General features: G+C 44.8%; 1 protein-coding gene and 1 long non-coding RNA gene across 11 annotated transcripts in view; one reads left to right on the top strand and one right to left on the bottom strand.

The window, feature by feature from the left end:
- BICRA (BRD4 interacting chromatin remodeling complex associated protein) overlaps positions 1-18,849 on the bottom strand; it is a 109,529-nt gene that overhangs the window by 20,680 nt on the left and 70,000 nt on the right. For 3 of the 10 annotated variants that reach the window (XM_083515711.1, XM_083515708.1, XM_083515710.1), the window contains 9 exons: positions 16,232-16,277; positions 14,485-14,527; positions 13,934-13,999; positions 10,410-12,419; positions 8,656-8,982; positions 5,498-6,205; positions 4,310-4,634; positions 1,747-1,874; positions 792-917 (listed from right to left, as the gene is read on the bottom strand). In XM_083515711.1, the coding sequence (XP_083371837.1) occupies positions 792-917; positions 1,747-1,874; positions 4,310-4,634; positions 5,498-6,205; positions 8,656-8,982; positions 10,410-12,419; positions 13,934-13,999; positions 14,485-14,527; positions 16,232-16,272 (3,774 nt within the window). In that variant the 5' untranslated portion in view covers positions 16,273-16,277. Of the gene's footprint in view, positions 1-791; positions 918-1,746; positions 1,875-4,309; positions 4,635-5,497; positions 6,206-8,655; positions 8,983-10,409; positions 12,420-13,933; positions 14,000-14,484; positions 14,528-16,231; positions 16,278-18,849 lie in introns of those variants that run through there. The other 7 variants (XM_083515712.1, XM_083515714.1, XM_083515713.1 and 4 more) reach the window with 4 other exon arrangements.
- On the top strand, positions 6,232-17,741 carry LOC310712752. The gene is made up of 3 exons (XR_014528984.1): positions 6,232-8,643; positions 14,286-14,395; positions 16,497-17,741. It is a non-coding gene; the product is annotated as an uncharacterized lncRNA (long non-coding RNA).

Raw genomic sequence — 18,849 nt, 5'->3', positions numbered from 1 at the left:
AGTGGCCAGCCTTCTGGCGAAGATGCTCATCATATTATGGCAACGCCAATCAGGCAAACATAGCAGTGTAGTAAGAGATCTTCATAGAAAGTGATGGGAGATTTCGCAAATACTTAGAACCATCAGACAAATTGGAACAGGTTCAAAAGGAGGACATAATAATAATAATAATAATAATAATAATAATAATAATAATAATAATAATAATAAATAAATAAATAAATAAATAAATACATTTTATTTATACCCTGCCCTCCCGGGCCAGAGCCGGGCTCAGGGCGGCTAACACCAGTAAAATTACAGTAAAAATGTAATAGGAAAAAAACCTCAATTTAAAATACAGGTTAAAATGCAATTTAAAATGCAGCCTCATTTTAAAAGTAGCCCATAGATCAAAAGCATAAGGGGAGGGAAACATAAGGGTCAGACAGTCCAAACCAAAGGCCAGGCGGAACAGCTCTGCCTTGCAGGCCCTGAAGAAAGATGTCAAGTCCCGCAAAAAAGATGGTTAGAAGTATGGAATAATAAGTCATATGAGGGAAGGCTGAAGGACTGTTTAGCTTTGAGAGGACCGAAGGGAGGCATGATAGCGCACTCCAAATTTCTGCAGAATGTTGCACAAAAGAGGACAAGGGCTACTGCCCCGGAGGGCAGCACTAGATGTAATGGGTTTGAGCTGCAGGAGGTTTTATTTTGGCTGAAATGATTCAAGGGATATGATTTGGCTGAAACAGCTTGCCAAAAATATTTAAATGAATGAATAAAAGCGGCATGCTAGTGCATAGGCTCACCTGCTGCTGGATTTGGGATGGGGCTGAAGGCATGAGTTGAGGCAAGCCCTTTCCAACTACCTGGAGCTGCAACGGACCTTTCCCCAGATTCAGGCCTGACACAGAGCTAATGACTCCAGGCTTTGTCTGCCAAATAAACAAGGTGGTTGTTGGATTGTAATGAATTAGATTGTAATGATTAGAACCAGACACACAAAGGAAGTTAGCAGCAACACAGTTACAGCATTGCCAACGCTTGTGGAGACAGGTATCAGAATTCTTCAGTGCTGCAGTTGCAAACCCTTAGCTATGTGGATAACTACAGCATTTTTAAAAGAGCCATGTAAATTTAAAGCACTTTATTTAAAGCAATGCAAAGCCCTGAGTATGGAAAGATATACTTTAGGTTATTTTCATAAATCGCAAAAGTTGATGGCAGAGCACAAAAGAGCAACATGTTTACTACTGCAACTAGATAGTAGTTCAAACTACGCTGTTGGAACTATTTAAGTTTAACTATGTTAACTATGTTTGATGTATTACAGTATTTTAATATTTTTTTTGGAAGCCGCCCAGAGTGGCTGGGGAACCCCAGCCAGATGGGCGGGGTATAAATAATAAACTATTATTAATTATTATTATTATTATTATTATTATTATTATTATTATTATTAACTACTAACAATAATCATGAATAACTACTTAGTCAATTAGGCAAAAACTATAAATAATTCACTATATATCATACTGAAAAATAAATATGTATATATGGATGTCCATATGGATGATCTGTCCCCAAGAGTGACAGCTGACATCTACTGCTAATAAACCTTCTATGTGAGACAGTGTTGATTCTATAATCAATACAATGCTTAAGCAAGACTCATACTGCTGGTGCTAAAAATAAACACTAGGCAATGATCAGCATGGGTATGTTTTGTTGCAAAGAATCCTTAGCTTGCTTTAACAATCCCACCTGAACTGGCTGCTGAATGGCAAGAGGACCTGCAGGTTTCGCTTGCCCAGTGGCTGCTTTCCCTCCAGAAATGGTTGTGGCGCTGCTGGAAAATGTTTTACTCTCTGAAGGAGCTGCAGCAGCAATAGCTAGAGAAATGGGGAAGAAAACACAAGCGAGTGAGATTTCAAAATGATATATGGAACATTTTCAAGTTGTAAAAATAGTGTCTGGAATCTCAGTTTGAGTCCTACATCTCTCTTTTGGATTTTCTATATGGTGCCCGGTGGTGCAATTTCTTTTTTTTTTTTACAGATGCTCGAGCATCACTGGTCTCTAAAAAACCTGTAGCTAGGGAGTGGATGGACTGAAGATTGTGGGGGCAAGCTTTTCTCCCTCTCCCCACAAACACAATGTTTGCAGTCATGGGCGGAACTTAGTGGCCACCTTCTCCCCTACCCTTGCAACCAGAAGCTAAACATAGAAACGAGGTTTAATTTTCTAGGGTGATTTAAGGCCTGGCTCCTCTCATTTAACCACTGCCAGGAGGAAACGGAAGGGAGAAGATAAGATACCAGAGCATATCAGCAAGAACAGGCTATCTCCCCTTGCTGGCACTTTCAACTTCTTTTTCCATCCAAGCTGGCTTCTGAAAGAGTCTGTCTGACTCCTAATGTTCTTTTCTCCCCCTCGATTATGACCAGGCTACTCCCAAGTTCATAAACGTAAAGCCCTTACCCCTAAAAGGCAGCATTTTTAAAAATGGATACAGACCATCCTGAAGGATGTCTGGAGACTACAGCAGTCCCTGACATTCCGTAGCTGGCCATCCTAGCTCTTGCGTCCAAAGCCAACCCTTTGATTGCTCCACCAGTTCAGTGAAGAAAGCAAAGAGTCTCTGCCCTTCCATTGCAAGGGATTGGGAGAAGGCCATTATTCATATTGGAGGTTAGCCAGGCCAGCAGGGCTAACATTCCTGCTCTCAGGAAATGTGCCAAGGAATCTTTAATGAGCACAATAACGGAGAAAGGGCTAGATGTTTGAATCTTATGTGGAAGAGCAGGGGGAAGAATACTGCAGGAAAAGCTGAGAGCAACGGGGGGTGGGGTGGGGAATAATGTTGCTAAGTCAGATCTTGTTTGGTTTTTCAATCAATCTGGGGAAAAAACAATGGAAGCCTTCTTTCCCCTGGCCATGGCAGGCAGGCAGGCAGGCAGGCAGGCAGGCAGGCAGAATTCCACATGGAATCTGGACTTTCATGTGTGGAAGGGGAGGGGGGGTGTAACAGGATTCTTGCTTTTAAAAAAGTGGGGGGGGGGAGGAACAAGTTTCTATCTCTCGTGATTTTGGAGATAAGGCATCAAAACCTTAAAAGCCCACAAAAATTCAAATACGTGTCTTAAAAACCCATCCAGGTTGGAACAAACTTGCATGAGGAATTGATTGGGATCTTAATTTTGGAGAGGAAAAAATATAAAGGGTCAATAGTAGTTTATTCCAGTTTCTGGGTAATAGAAAGGGCAATCTTTTTCCTTCTCCTCACAGAACTTAGTAACATATACAATATATATACACGTGCATGTTTATGAGTGTTATATCTTGCCCTTTATAAGGTGATCTCTGGGCAGATAACAATGCATAAGCAAAAAGCACAGGACAACATATACAGTTCCGAAATGTAACTCCTGTGTAAGTGAGGTGATGCCTGCAATTGCCAAGGTGGGAGGAAACTGGCTGTGTGCTCCCCACAATAAGCTTTGAGCCACTCCAAATGTTTGACAGATCATTGATTCCAAAGCAAAGAATTGATCTGCACTCAATTCTATGCCATATCATAGAGGACACTTTCCTGGAGGTATGGATATCTGATTTGGGGTGGCTTAAATCTTTTTTGTGGAATGCACACATACCAGTGCCTTATTCATTTATTTATATACATTGGCTATTATTGGCATTGGGAATAATTATTGACCGTGTCACCTGCCATCAACAACTCATTTCCTGTTTCGTTGTGGCATGAACCCTCTTCTCAAAACCTAGGAAGAACCCTCAGCAACTGCAAGGGACAGGAAGGTGGGCTGCAGTACCTGATGTGGGCACCTCTACTTGCCTTGTAGCAAGGCCAGTCCTAACAACCGGGGATGAAAAAGCATACCATTTTGCATTATGTACATTTTTTATTTCTTCAGCTTGTAAACCGCCTTGAGTATTGTAAGATAGAAAGTCGGTATACAAATTAAAAATGATGAAATGATGATGATTAAGCTGAACACTGCAACTTTTACTCTGCAGTTTCTCACACTAGTCAGTTGTCTCAAAAAACCAGTATCTTCTGCAAAGCTTGCACGTATTTCCTTTGCTTTCCACACTGGACTGCACATACAGACAGGTGCATGGACGCATATGGTTGGAAGAGTGAACAGCACAGGGGAAAAGAAACTATTTACCAACAGGCAGATATACACAAATATATGGAGCAAAAGACAAGCAGCAACACTCGGAAAGATTGATAAAACAATGCAGTCCTCCTCTCCCCCAAATCCAGCCCCGCAAGCATACCCAAAACAGTGTTTTATCAACGTACATATTGATGCCGATTTGACCAACACAGGTGTTTGTTGCTGGAGGAGTGATGTAGGTTGTGCAGGCTGCCCTCCTCCTCCTCTCTGGACCTGCCCCTTCTCAAGCACTGGAGCCGCCTTGCTCGAAACTGCATTGGAAGGCTGAACGGTGGCAGGCACAGGAGCGTGGCTGTGAACTGGTGGTGCCTGGCTTGTTGATACTGTGACCTGCTGTCCTTGGCTGCTAACCAAGACTGAGGAGGGCTGGCTGCTGAACTGGCTCAGCACAGGCGGTGCTTGGCTAGTGGAAGTTGGCTGCTTCGTTTGTAGAATAATCCCCTGGGGCATCTGCATAGAATAAAAAGCCAGTGAATAACCCACGAAAGCCACTGGCAACACTGTGAGCATGCCAAATTATATGTTTCCTGAACAATCAACTAAGCGCAGAACCGCACACCTGGGAGTATGGGTAAGACGGCATAGGTCAGAGGATGCAAAACTTTCCTACTATTTAGATAAGCACCGAACACATTCTCCTGTTTGATTTCTAAAACAAATTCCGTGCTTATCTGCAAATAATGGAAGTACTTTCACCAATACAAAAAAGGAAAAAGCTCTTTCCTACTGCAACGTCCTTTCCATCTTCCTTGCTTGAGGTGCTCAATATAAGGACCCCGCACTTAAGAGACACTGATGTCTGTTTTTAACTGGTGGAGAAGTCAAAGGCAAGAGCTGGGAACTGCCTGGCCTCCTAGTGGCTAGAAGTACCACAAGCAGTAAGAGCATAGACCTTAGAGATCTGACATCTGGTAGTGGCATTTAAATAGTTGGTTCGTCCTGCGTATCTGTGGCAAAGTAGGACATGCTCAAGGATCAGTTCCTTGAGTAAAGGTTTCAAAGAGCATTTTGGTGGGTAGGCACCCAGTTGTTAAGAAAAAAATTCTGAATGGAAAAACAAGACAATATTGGCGGGGGGGGGGGCTGCCCATATTTGGAATGGAATGGGTATTTGGAAGGGGTGTGTGCAAAGAGTGTCTTTGAGGCAGACCTGGGGTCTCCTTGATACAGCAGATTGCCCATGAACGTAATGAATAAGCTGAGGCCACACCACTCTATTTTGTACAGATGGAATCATTTTGTCGCAGTGAGAGGGCTTCACAATTAACCCGATTCCCTTTCCCACCAGTTTCTATGGAATGTGGTTGCTTTACCTGCTGAAACCGATCCATTAACTGCTTCTGCTGAGGTATGGGTGCTGGAATTGCAGAAAGAGCCTGGAACTGATTCGGAACCATCTGAAAACTCCTCTGCTGCTCCGGCGTCAGATGAAGCGCCTGGGTCGGGGTGGGGGGCTTGATAGGGCCCTGGGCAGAGAACTGAAGCTGGAAATGGGGGGAATGGGTGTGCTGAACCTCAGATGCAGCCTGAATCTGGGGCTGTAGCCGGGCCTGCACTTGGGATTCGGCCTGCGGCTGGAGCTGTGGAGCAAGCTGGACCTGTAGCTGCAGATGTGGAGGGGTTGCCAGCTGAGGCTGCCCCTCTGGCTGGGCCTGTGGTGCTTGGAATGATACCTGAGGCTGCGAGGGGGGCCGCAGAGGATGCTGGCTGGGACCATGAGGAGAGGAAGCAATCTGATTCTGAATCACATACAGATTCTGCATCTGGGTCTGGGGGGTGCAGGACCGGGACAGGGGCTCGGAAGGAGGCCTGGACAAAGTCTGTGGTTGGGAAGGAGGCCTCGAGTGAGGCCGGGACGGTGGCCGGGACAGTGGCTGAGGCTGAGACGGAGGGCGGGACTGGTGTGGAGACTGCATCTGTGAAAGGTGTGTGGGCTGGAGCTGGGGGCTCTCCCCCACGGAAGGATGAGGTAGTGAATGGGATGGGGAGGCTCCGGGAAGTTTCTGCTGCCCTGAAGGCAACTGAAAAAAGGAGTTGGGGTGCGGGGAAAAGAAAGGAAAGAGTAAACTGCGTTAGAAGTCTCTTGTGAAGATACTCTGAGGTGCCTAGGCACCGCAATCCAGCAGAAGCAGCCAAGAATTATTAAGTCCAAAGCTGGCAATTGCCAGCTTCGTGAGTCAATGAGGCTGCTTGTTCCCTCCTTCCCTTCATCCTCAGTTCACACTGTGAGAGACCCTGAAACAGGAGGGGAAGCTTTCTGGGGCAGGGTGTCAGATTCTCATGCTGTCCCACTGAGAATACTGGTAGGTACCTGCCAAATTTATTTCACTGCCTCGGCTTGTTTGCAAAGCTTGGCTGTAAAAGATGTTGCTTGAAAAGATTTTGCCTTTTAAACCATAGTGACCAAGGCAACGAAGAAATAAATACAAAGAAGGTACCAGAAAGTGCTTCTTAAAATGTCAAATGGCTAAACAAAAAGCTTATCTCAAAAATCTTATCCTAAGGAAGGCAGGAAGAAGCTGGCTTCTTTCAATATTTTGGGGAACAGGGAGAAGGGTGTTCATGTCTTCTAATTCCCATTAGACAAATACACACCCCACCCTTTCAATCTGCCCAGTCACCCTCTCTTGGGCAACAAAATCTCCCTGGGCTCTGTTGTATTAAATGCCACTTCTCCAGCCTGCCTAGGGCACCCCTACAGAGCAGCGAGTCCTCTACTAACTCCTGTACAGCTTGCACTACAGTATTTTCAACATGACTAACATGCAAGTAGAATTTATGACACTCAGTTTGCAAGTAGTACTTCTCCGCTTAAAGAACAATATACACAGGAAGGAAAGAGATACGCATTCTGGTAGGAGACGGCAACATACCACAAGTGCAGTGCACAGCTCTGGAGGGACAGAGGAGAAGACGGGAAGAAAAGCAAGAAAAGGCAGCAGCAGCAGCAGAACCACCACCTCTCAGGGTTAGTTAGGATCGAAAGGGAAGCAAGCAAGAGCAGCAACAGGGAAAAGAGACAAACAGGCGATGGCCACAGTCTGGCAACAGGATCAGTAGGAGGGGAAAAGCCTTTGGCCGATCCTAGAGGTGTTTGCCTATTTCTGGATTGTGTGTTCACCCATGTGCTAAAAAAATTAAAACATAATCTGCCTGAAATCAGATGTGCCCATCCCTTGGATTGTAAATTCCTTCAGACAAGGAACCAGTGGTCTTTCTTTATGCTATAGCAAGGCCATATGCCATGTCCATCTTTCCTTTTTTCTTGTTCTTAATTTGGGCTTAATGAAAGAGGTAAGTAAAGCTCTTTGCGAACTAAACCACCCACCATCAGTACATGCAGATGGTTTCCCTCTATCTGTTGCTTTTTTCCAAAGCAGAACAAATTATTATTTGATTTAAAGGAGCAAGGGTGGAGCATTAAAGAGGATGTGATTGCTTTTTGTTATAAGAAAGCTAGATTCCATGCCAGTTTTATTGAGCTTTACTGGTCAGAAGAGAGGAATCCAGAACGGTATCCAGAACGGTATATAAACCTTCAAAATATTCACCACAGAGGCAAGGAAGGTGCATGTTTTAAAACTTAGATCCATTCTTTGCAGATACAGGTGGCACCATAGTAATGTTTGCATGGTTCACAATATCTATTTATAGGAGACTAAAACAAGTTTGGAAAATATAAAATATAGAGATTATAATTTAAGATTGTGCTTAGGAAAAATTCCAAATAATGTTTCAGTTGTTTAATTTTTAAACGAATAACCATTTTCTTTCTTTTTAGCGTTTCTGCGGTAACCTGGGGGTGGGGGGGATGCTATGTCTACATCTCAGTGTGTCATCCATACCTCTGTCTCTTTCCCTAGTATTTGTGTGTCTGAGTTCAGGATCAAACTGACTACTCCATGGAAGTACACCAGTATTAAAGATATTAATTAGTGCACTAACAAGTAGGTAGTGCTCCCTGCCCCCCAGCCTGGCCTGAAGAAATGAACTAAGCATAGCTTTTTCTGTCACTTTCTTTCATATGTCTCATTTCTGCCTGTCAGGGTATTGCTAAAGGGACAGCAAAAATGAACACACACACACACAGGGTAACCTAACATGTCTGTGGTCCTCCTAGTTGCTAGGCAGGAGGTAACTACACTAATGAAAATATTCATTCCTCCTGTATTGTTCACCAACTTCCACAAGGGGGAGACTTCATTGCTATTTTCAAAATTGTGTCACCACCAACACCCAAGCCTTGCCTTTGTTTTGAAGTGTGGGAGAATGCAAGTGCGAACTGAAATGAGATGCTAATATTTGTGTGTGTGTGTGTGTGTGTGTGTGTGTACGTATTCTGCACAGAGAATGTGCAGGAGAAAGCAAGAAGCTGAAGGGAAGACTAAGACTGTTAGACAGAAGGGCTCAAGGCAGGAGGACAGGCCAAAGCGAGGCGACTTTGTGGATTTGCAAACAGGTAAGGGGCTACCTGGCAAGCCATTGCCTGCTGGGGAGGGCCGGCTGAGAACTGAGGTACTTTGGACTCCACCGGCGGCAGGTTGTGGTTCTGGCTCAGCTCTCGGCTGGCAGGCGGCTGCAGGGATGCGCCTACGCTGCTGCTGACTATCACCGAGGCTGGGACACTGCTTGTGGTGCTGAGGGCGGTGGTGGCTATGCTGTAGATGGGCAGAGGCAGAGGCAGGTGGGGAGGTACTGTGGATTCGTTCATACTGCTCTCCTGCTGCATTTTCAGGGCTGGTGAATAAAATTGCTGCTGCTGTTGCTGTTGCTGCTGCTGCTGCTGGCTCCGATCCTTCTGAAATTTCCAAGAGATTTAGCATGGACCACATTTATGATAACTACCTGCTTCTACCATCCACTTTTTGTCAATGCTGATGACTGTGTATGCACATGCTCTGAGTCCCGCTCCCCCAAGCAGACACGGCCTTAGAATTGCATCCTAAATTCTGGTTTCAGAGCCCCCACTTCCCCTCTCAGCAACTCGTAATGTGAAAGACATAAAAATAAAGACTATGCAGAAGGTCACGCCTGACACCGAGTTTCAAAGAATTTGCTTTTAGGGAAAAGAAGGAAGGAAGCAAGCTCCTTTGTGATATATGAGGCTCACAGTCAACGGATGACATATAACCTATACTTCACATTCAAACAGGGGTCTGGGCCCACTTGCATAATACTATTTTTAATCACAGAATTATCTTCACTACTACTTTGTGGGTGGCGCTGTGGTCTAAACCACAGAGCCTAGGGCTTGCCGATCAGAAGGTTGGTGGTTCGAATCCCCGCGACGGGGTGAGCTCCCGTTGCTCGGTCCCTGCTCCTGCCAACCTAGCAGTTCAAAAGCACGTCAAAGTGCAAGTAGATAAATAGGTACCGCTCCGGCAGGAAGGTAAATGGCATTTCCATGCGCTGCTCTGGTTTGCCAGAAGCAGCTTAGTCATGCTGGCCGCATGACCCGGAAACTGCACACCGGCTCCCTCAGCCAATTAAGTGAGATGAGCGCCGCAAGCCCAGAGTCATTCGCAACTGGACCTAACAGTCAGGGGTCCCTTTACCTTTACCTTTAGTTCACAACTGTGCCACATGAATAGCAAAAACACACAAACTGTTCTCCTGCCTTCCTGTGAGCAGCCAAACTGTGGAAATTTGATTCAGGTGAAAACAAACAAACAAACACCCATATTGTTATTCTTTGGGGTGGAATGGGGCTAGATGTCCACAGTGATTACTCCATCTCAGTTCTACAGCTGGGAAATTTGAATTTTATCATAACAATTTATCTTATGTGAATATTAGGAAACTGACATAAACCTACTTAAGCTGCATCACCTATTGGGACAAACTCTGTTTTGCAGAGGTTGCTGAATTGGGGGATGGGGGGGCTGCAAGGAGAGAAGTATTGGAAGAGAGCAAGGGTTGAGGACTACAGAGCAGTGCAGGACATTGAAAACTCTGCCCTTTGATGACTGGAAGATCATCCCAACCTTCTACTATCTCTGGCTCACCCCCATTTTTTGGCAGACATCTTCTTGACCGCTTAGCTATCATGAGGTCAAGAAGCCTGCCTGGTTTTGGTTTTTTAAAGCTTTGATGATTTCATGGAGTCAAGACCACACAACTTCCTTGACGTTATCAGTTAATATTTCCTTAATAACCTGGAACATGCACGGACAGAGAGAACAAACTAACCAAACTAGCCGTAATTCTAGGAAACCTTTCACTTGCCTGCTGCAGGAACATCTGCATAGAATCCTGGGAGATGATGGTTCCAGCAGCTGCCTGGCCCAAGATAATCTTTTCAGGACTAGATGCCACCAAGCTGGGACTGGGCTGCGAAGTCACGGGTAGCTGTGCTGGCTGCTGAGGCGGCGGAGTTTGCTGCTGTACATTCAGCTGAAGCTGGGAAGGAGCCGAGGACTGGGAAGTGGACTGGACGGTTAATATGTTGGCTTGGTCGCTGCTTGGCAGCAGGTTGGTGCTGGAGGTCGGCTGTGGCTGAATGAGACCTGGGCTCTGGCTGCTGGCACTAGGGGGTGCTTGGATGGTCACAGTTTGGTTGAGGTTCTCGGTGGCATTCAACATAGCCACTTGGTTAGGCAGGGTGACTCCTTGGATAACAGTCTGGCCGGTCTGATTAATGGCACCGCTGGCCAGGGAGGCTGTGATGGTGGGCTGACTCTGAGTTGTCAGGCTACCGGCTAGAGAGACAGGCATCTGGAAGAGAGTCGGCTGGCCAACCTGTCCAGGTTGCAACTGGATAGGAGCAGAGAGAATGTGGGCAGTGCCGTGTGCATTCTGCGACGTCAGTACCTGCCCCAGGTTTAGTTGGCTTGCCAGGTTTTGATTGGTGAGGATTTGGGCAGGCAGCGCTTGATTCGTTATTAGCTGCCCGCCAGGCCCTTGGCTGGTGATGATGTGAGTTTGCCCACTAGGATGCGAGGTGGTTAAGATCTGGCCACCCATATTAGCCTGCAAGGCTGACAGCTGTTGGGGAATCTGGACTGCCGAAGTGCCGGTGAGCTGTCCCGGGAGAAGGAACTGGTTTTGACCCTGTAGCATGGCCTGGGGGACATGCTGCGCTGGGATAACAATACTGCTGCCTTGATTCAGCAAGTGGACACTCATGGGTTTGCTAAGGGCCTGCTGCTGTGGTGGGGGCTGCTTGAACATGTTGGCAGGCAGACCCGGGGGGAATCCAGAGAGCACCACGTTTTGCCCAGCCTTGCCTGCCATAAATGTTAGGTTCTGCTGGGCCTTCTGTTGTTGGAGGGCAGCCTCGTTCTGGATGGTAAGGGTAGCATTGTTGGGGCAAAATGTTTTAGGGGTGATCTGATACAACTTCTGCTGGAGGACTCCTGGGGGTTTGGGTTGAATTGGTGTGGGTGTCCGGTGAATGATCACGTTTTGGGCCTGTACCAGCGGGCTGCTCAAGTTGGACGTGACTGTCAGAGGCTGGGAGCCCTGTGTAGCAGATACACTCCCAAACATGGAGCTTCCATTCAGTGTTGTTGTGGCTACTGCTGGGAGGTTCTTCTGGATGACAAGGCCTGCATTCTGGGGAGACACCCCAGCCGAAGTAAGGGTGACCTGTTGTTGCTGTTCTGCTGCTGTCTGAGTGATGTAACTTCCAACTGGCATGGTGGCCACTTGGGAAGACTGAACTTGCTTAGCGATGATCTGCTGAGCAGATTGGTTAATCGCCATCACTTGCTGGCCAACCACTTGAATCTGCCCAATGCCCAGCGCTCCACTGGGACTCCCATTTGGCAACCCTTGAAGGTTGGAAATGGGCTGTATGGTGACGTTTCCCAAGCCAACTTGCTGGAGAAAAGGTTGCACGCTGATGGCTTTGTTGACAACATCGGCTCCAACTGACTGCTGCACCAATGCTTGATGAGTCAAGACTGCAGGTTGCTGCAGTCCAATAAGGTCAGCTCCACCAGAGAAAATCTGTGGTGTGACATCAGAGGCAGTGTGGACAACTGGCTGAAGCGTAGGGAGCTGAAAAGACCCCAGATCCAGTTCTGCCTCTGCCTCCAGAGTCTGCTCAGTGATGTTTGCCTCCTGCAGGCTCTGCTGGAGAATGTCACAGGGCTGGTCTGAGTTCTGTAGGTTGGCCCCGCCCCCTGAAGGTGACCCCAGGATGTCATCTTCCAGGAAGTCTAAGTCAACACTTGTTGTGGGCTGGCTCTGTTCAGTGCTCAGATGATTGCCAGAGGTTTCTTGTACGTGCAGCTAAAAAAAGAGTAAAGATTAAGCACACAGAGAAAAAAGTAAGCTTTCAGTGATAGAAATCAAACAGAATTTTTATATTTTTCTTTGCTCAACAGTTTATGTCTTGTTTCTAGGTGCTATGGAACAGCACCATTTTCTTGGTTTTAATTTTTTGGGGCCAAATTAGACACAGTTTAACTCCTTCCTCCATTCTACTTCTCAAATTTAACTGCCCTCCCAATTGCTGTTAGCCACAGAAGTGAAAAAGCACACACATGCAAATACCTGCCCCTCCACAAAGCTAGACCACTTTGATGAAGGCGATTTAAGCTGGAAAATAGTGCAGGAGTAGATTTCTTTTTTTTAACCCTCCTCAGTGACACTAATCCAAATTAGCTTTCCTTGCCAAAGGGCTTTTAAGCAAAAATGTGGGGGGGGGGGAGGTGGAGTTAGGAGATGCAACCATAGATTTCCCCAGATCAGCCCTTAATATACATTATTACAGTGCACACATACCCTATTGACTGCTGCTTATGCTGGACAAAGGGTGGTAAGCATTTTCTGTCTTATACCAGACCTTGCAACAAAACATCTGGTATAAGACAAAAGCACTTCAGTACCCAGGTTCCCAAGGCACACAAATGGAAGTTCTTGACCTCATTCTGAAAGAAATCTTTCCCCAGCTTTTGCAACCCTCCAACCTTTACTAAGCTGATCACCGTGATCAGGCCCTCCCCACAGAGCAGAACAAAGCATCCGGACAGAAGAGGACAGCAAGAGAACAGCAAATGTGAGACCCAGAGACAACCAACATTCCGAGCAAATGGTTCAAAATAAACATGGGCTGATCACACAAATCCTAGCACTGCACTGCTACCATCCATTGTGCCCAGTGCCAATAACTGTGTGGGAGAAATCAAATCACTCTTGAAGCTACATATGGAATATCACACAGGAGACTGATTAGGGTTATGAAGAGTCTCTAGGACAATTTTCCTTACACTGATCTCTCTTTCTTTGACACCTCAGCCTCTACATTTTCTGTAGAACTGGCTAAAGTAAAATATACTTTTCAATTATTTTGTCTGTTTCATTATAACACACGTACAAATGCCAGGCTCGGAATCAAATGTAGAACATGCAGATTTTTTTTTCTGATGACATGAGAGAAATGAGGTTTCCACTCCTATCAGTTTTGCTCTTACTCTGCCTCCTTGTACAAACACCTATATACACTTCTGTTTAACGATAAAGGGAACGCAACCAGAATGGCACATTGCTTATTGCCTTTCTGTGGCATTTTAACCATTTTATCAGGTGTCCAAGACATTAACAGAGCCTGTTCGCCTTCCTAAGTTCAGTTTGCCTCTTTTTGCTATTGTGTGTGCTCACCATGGTGGAAATGTAACATTACAACTTGTATAGCTTCATCATGCATTGAGCATTATGAAAATGATAAATGTGTAAAAGAAAGGACATGATGTTTCTAAAAGTGATATAAACTGTGCTGTAAAAATGAGGCGGAAAATACATACCCCAGCACCCTCAAAGAAGGCACTGGCTGCATCTCCTGTGTTGTCCAAGAGATCATCACTGTCAATCTGTAATTTAAAAGATTTAAATTACTGTATGTGAATGTAAATTTAAGCTTGACAGTGTTCAAGGAGTCAGACTGACACGAAATGGAAAAACAAAGGGGCACCACTTCATTCACAGACCAAGGCACTGGGTAACTTCCTTTCAGTGGCTTGGTTTCTTCCTAGGAACTGTAAACAAGTTCTCAGTTGTGCTGGTGGGATGGTTTTGCTTTGAATTAGAAATTAAGTAAATTGTCATAGGTAACTACTAAGTCTTTTTCTAACTGCATTTGTTCTTCATTCCTCAAAGGTCTCAGAGAAAACAACTGGCAGAACTGTGCCCTCTGCATTTCGTTTCTAGGATTGGCACCACCTCTGTTCTCTGTGTCACTTCTTTCATTGTAGACATACAAGCCAAAGGTAACTTAAGCTGGAGGCTTTTTGATTTGTTAATTAGTCATGCATCAACATAAGCATTTAAAGAAACGTACAGAAGAGCAAGTCCTCACCTTTTCAGATCCATGTAAAAAATCGTTCAATGCCTGAGGATCACTGTGGGGGAGAAATGACATAGGAAATTTACTTACAAGTAAACATGTAAAGGACTATGCTGTTATTTATGTACCAAAACAGACAAATGAGCCTATACCTATCCTTATCAATATGTTGGTGGGGGTGGGTGGGGGATTCCAATGGTTTCTTGGTTTTGGTTCCACTTCTTCTGTCCTCAAACGCATTTGTATTCCCTTTCTAGTCAGGATCTTAATTACCAAGCCATGTCTAAAATCTATTTACATGGTGCTTATAGAACAGAATGTAATGGTTATCATATGTCAGTGCTAAGTATTATTGGCACAAGGCTATCTGAAACTTGCAAGACCCAGTGGAAGGCCCACTGAAATTCTTACCTTTTAAGTAATTCTTCTTCTTACGTTACTGAACTGGTAGCCTTTTTTTTTTCCTGGTCTCAAGCCATAGCTGTCAACTTTTTCCTTTTTTTAAGGGACATTCCCTTATTCCAAATAGGATTCCTCACAAGAAAAGGGAAAAGTTGACAGCTATGTCTCAAGCAGATCTTAAATAAATTTTTCTCTTGGCTCCCCCATGAATCTTGGGTTTTCTTATTATGTTATTTATAAACTTACGTTGGTCTGTGGCTGTAACAATCATAGAATCATAGAATCATAGAGTTGGAAGAGACCACAAGGGCCATCGAGTCCAACCCCCTGCCAAGCAGGAAACACCATCAGAGCACTCCTGACATATGGTTGTCAAGCCTCTGCTTAAAGACCTCCAAAGTAGGAGACTCCACCACACTCCTTGGCAGCAAATTCCACTGTCAAACAGCTCTTACTGTCAGGAAGTTCTTCCTAATGTTTAGGTGGAATCTTCTTTCTTGTAGTTTGGATCCATTGCTCCGTGTCCGCTTCTCTGGAGCAGCAGAAAACAACCTTTCTCCCTCCTCTATGTGACATCCTTTTATATATTTGAACATGGCTATCATATCACCCCTTAACCTCCTCTTCTCTAGGCTAAACATGCCCAGCTCCCTTAGCCGTTCCTCGAAACCTATCTACTGTCCAATACTGGGTTGAGGAACTGGATCTGATTGGTGGGCAAGATCCAGAAAACAGGCCCACCCTCCATGCACAGGTCTGCCCACCTTCCGATATGACAACAGGTGAGAACTTTAAAGGAACAAAGGCAGGACCATGCTCAGTAATTGTACTTTAAACCTTTCCTTTCTAGCGTCAGCTTGAATTCAAGCCACAGCTACTAAGATTTCTGCCTGCTTTCAGTAAGGAGTGGCTCCCATTCCATAAGTTGGTGCAGCTGGGGGGGGGGGGAATGGCCTCATCAGCCTCATTTGGCTCATGGGGTGGAAGATCCCCATCCGTGGACTAAAGCATCATTTATTTTGTCAATTGTTCTGTTACAGCAACTTTCTCTTTCTGGGGAAGCCTCGTGTAGCTCTGACTGTCAGATTTAATGAGAAAGCTTCTGGTTCTAGCTGCGCATCCTCTATAAAGATCAAGAACAGGCCAAGCGGCATGTGTTCCACCAAAGTCAGGCAGCAACAGTTGTCAAGGCAGCAGTCACGTAGAGGGGCTCCAAGATTTTGAACCAAGCGTGGTTGAAAGGCGCAGCGCTTGCTAAGCTAGAGAACAAAAATATCTGTAATGGAATGTTCCGTTTCTGAAACCCTTTTGCCACAAGAAAAAACACGCTTTTCATGGGCAAAGGGAAAATACTTACCAAATTACATCTAGCAAGCACCGGCCATCTTCATCATCCATGTCAACTGAAAGGAAAGGTTAGAGAATGTGTTACGATCATGTAACGGCATGTGACATGCTAGTGAAGTGCTCCTTTTGACACCAAACCCCCCAGTTGTGCAACTCTGCCAACACTTCATTCCCAGTCCATGTAATGCTGGCTCCAAGATTTTGGAAGCACTTGGCCTTAACCTTGAACTGCAAACTGAGAATTTTCTAATCCTGCTTCTGACATTTTTTTTTAGTTTTCTCCGAGAAGTAAAAATGGCTGTGTTGGTAGAGTGCTGACCCTTTGCTGATCTTAGAGCCCTGCAAATACCAGAACTCACAACTCTCTGGAGCTGAAACTACATCCAAGCATTAACTGTATCCCTATATTTTGTTAAGTGCATTAGCACCCAACGTCTCTATGGAAAGTCTAGACCCAAGCCTATTGCTGGTCTTTGCCACAGAACCAATGCAATGTTTTTTGAATACCAATGTTAGCATGTTGGGATATTAGCATACCAAGCAAAGAAAACAATCCACCGCACTCCATTAACACCCCCGACACATATTAAGAGGTCAAAGATATATCCTTTTTTCAATTTACTTGAGTTATGGAATAAAATAGGAAGAATTAAGTCTATCAGGTAATTCTGCTGGTCAAGCTTTGATCTCCCAGCTGAACTTCTCTCCAGGCTCTCTTGTTTTAGCACAACTGACAAGCATGGTTTTGAACAGAGCTTTTTTTTAAAAAAAACACCCTTGTTTCTCACAATCCTCCTTTGTAAATGTTGACAACAGCAGATATTCTACAAATGCTCAAATATTTGTGAACAGTGTTTGAAACTCCCATCGTTCTAGGGGCATTTTGCGACAGGGAATTTCATTAGAGCAAGCAGTTTCTGAGCTCTGGGTGCAGTACTGAGCCTAAGATTTCAGATTAAAACTGCAGAATGGAAGGAAAGGAGGACCTTTTTCTGCCTGCCCACTTTCATCTAATCTCTGAAGACTGGAGAAGAGACCCTCTTAGGGGGTGAGCAGGGGAAGGACTAGACCATATGAAAAATGAACATAATATTTTAGCTGCGGTTCCTTCATTTTCAGCTTTGTATTCTTGTTATAAAAAAGCACACCTAGACATTCCGTTGCTATGCCCATAACCTAGGTTTAAGATGCCTTTTAGCTCCTAGCTTTCATATCTCAGTTTCTAACACTGTTTGTGGAGTGTTTAAAATGAATATTTGATGAGGGATAACGTTTTATTTCAATATTTGACAGTGGTTTTCTAGTATTTAGTATCTGGTGACATTTGATAGGTAACTTGCAATGATACTAAGTGTTTAACAGTTAATGTTTGGCCGCTGAAGATAATTTGTATTTATTTACTACCAAAGAGATGCCCAATTTTGCATTAAAATGTGAATTCAACTCTCACACTGAAAATCTGACTAGAAAATTTAGAAAATCTGTACAATTTTGAATAATCTGCAGGTTAACAGCTTTGGTTGTCAAGAGGCTGAGGGCTCAAGAGACATTTTGTGCAAAATTCATTTGGATATTTCCTGGATTTGCAGAAGGAAACTGAAGAAGTGCAACTATATCCCAGAAGAGGCTTGGTGATCTTTTTTTCAAATGATTCCTTTGGATTCTTTCCTGGGGGTGGGGGGTGGGGGTATTTCTGCTGCAGGTATCAAGAATTTGAGAAGCCTGAATCATTTGCTGTTGCCAGCTTTGCCCATCCAAGTTAAACAGGACTGGGGACAGGGAAAAGGAAACCCCTTGCTTATAAGCTCAACGCTCTTCATGTAAGCAGAAAGACAACTTCTGCATTTAAAAAGAGTAAAAGAAGTGTGTGTGTGTGAGAGAGAGAGAGGGGGGGGGGTCACAGATCGAGTGGGTTTTCCTGTTTAGTGAGCATCCTTTCTGTCAATTCCAGAAAGGACCTCCCGGGTTTCCTTGAGAATTCCCAACCACTCAGAGCTCTGCAGAGAATCAATACAACTATGCAACAGCACTGAGTGAGCTGACTAGCAGAGTACAAGAGCGGCTGATATCCAAGCATACAGCATAGCAAACATGCTCTCCAGCATGCATGGTGACCACATGGTAGTTCCCCAATGGAGACGGCTGTAAACACATAACAGAATTGCTGGGACGTCTCTGAATTTGAACAACACTGGCTGGATGCAGGCCAGGAAAGCAACAGAAAACAAATCCCTGCGTTTCAGCAGAGCTGAAAGACAGATTTTTCGTTCGGTGAAAGTGCAAGAGGGGAAAAAACCTAGAGCATTCAGTTAAACACACTTCTATTGAATGTGCTTAATTACTCCCCATAAATTACTGTCTGACCATATAGAGGAGGGACTGCTCAACTCTCTCAGTGATTCTTCAGGTTCCGAGACCTCAGGTTTCCTAGCAGCAAACTGTTGTGAGTGCAACAACTTGCTGGTTTGAGCTACTCAAGACTGTACAACCAAAGCCAGGACTTACCATATAGGCTGTTTTGCAAGTGACAAATAAAGGCAGGTAGTAGTGGGATGCTCCCATGGGAATGGACCCAAATTCAAAAAGTAAAGCAAATCTCCTTCGAGAAGCCTTTCCCACTGTCTGCAT

The sequence above is a fragment of the Podarcis liolepis genome (assembly GCF_965112155.1).
Source record: "Podarcis liolepis genome assembly, chromosome: 7".
Classification (NCBI taxonomy): Eukaryota; Metazoa; Chordata; class Lepidosauria; order Squamata; family Lacertidae; genus Podarcis; species Podarcis liolepis.
Note: the sequence above shows the minus strand (reverse complement) of the source record. Positions and strands in the feature narration are given on the sequence as shown.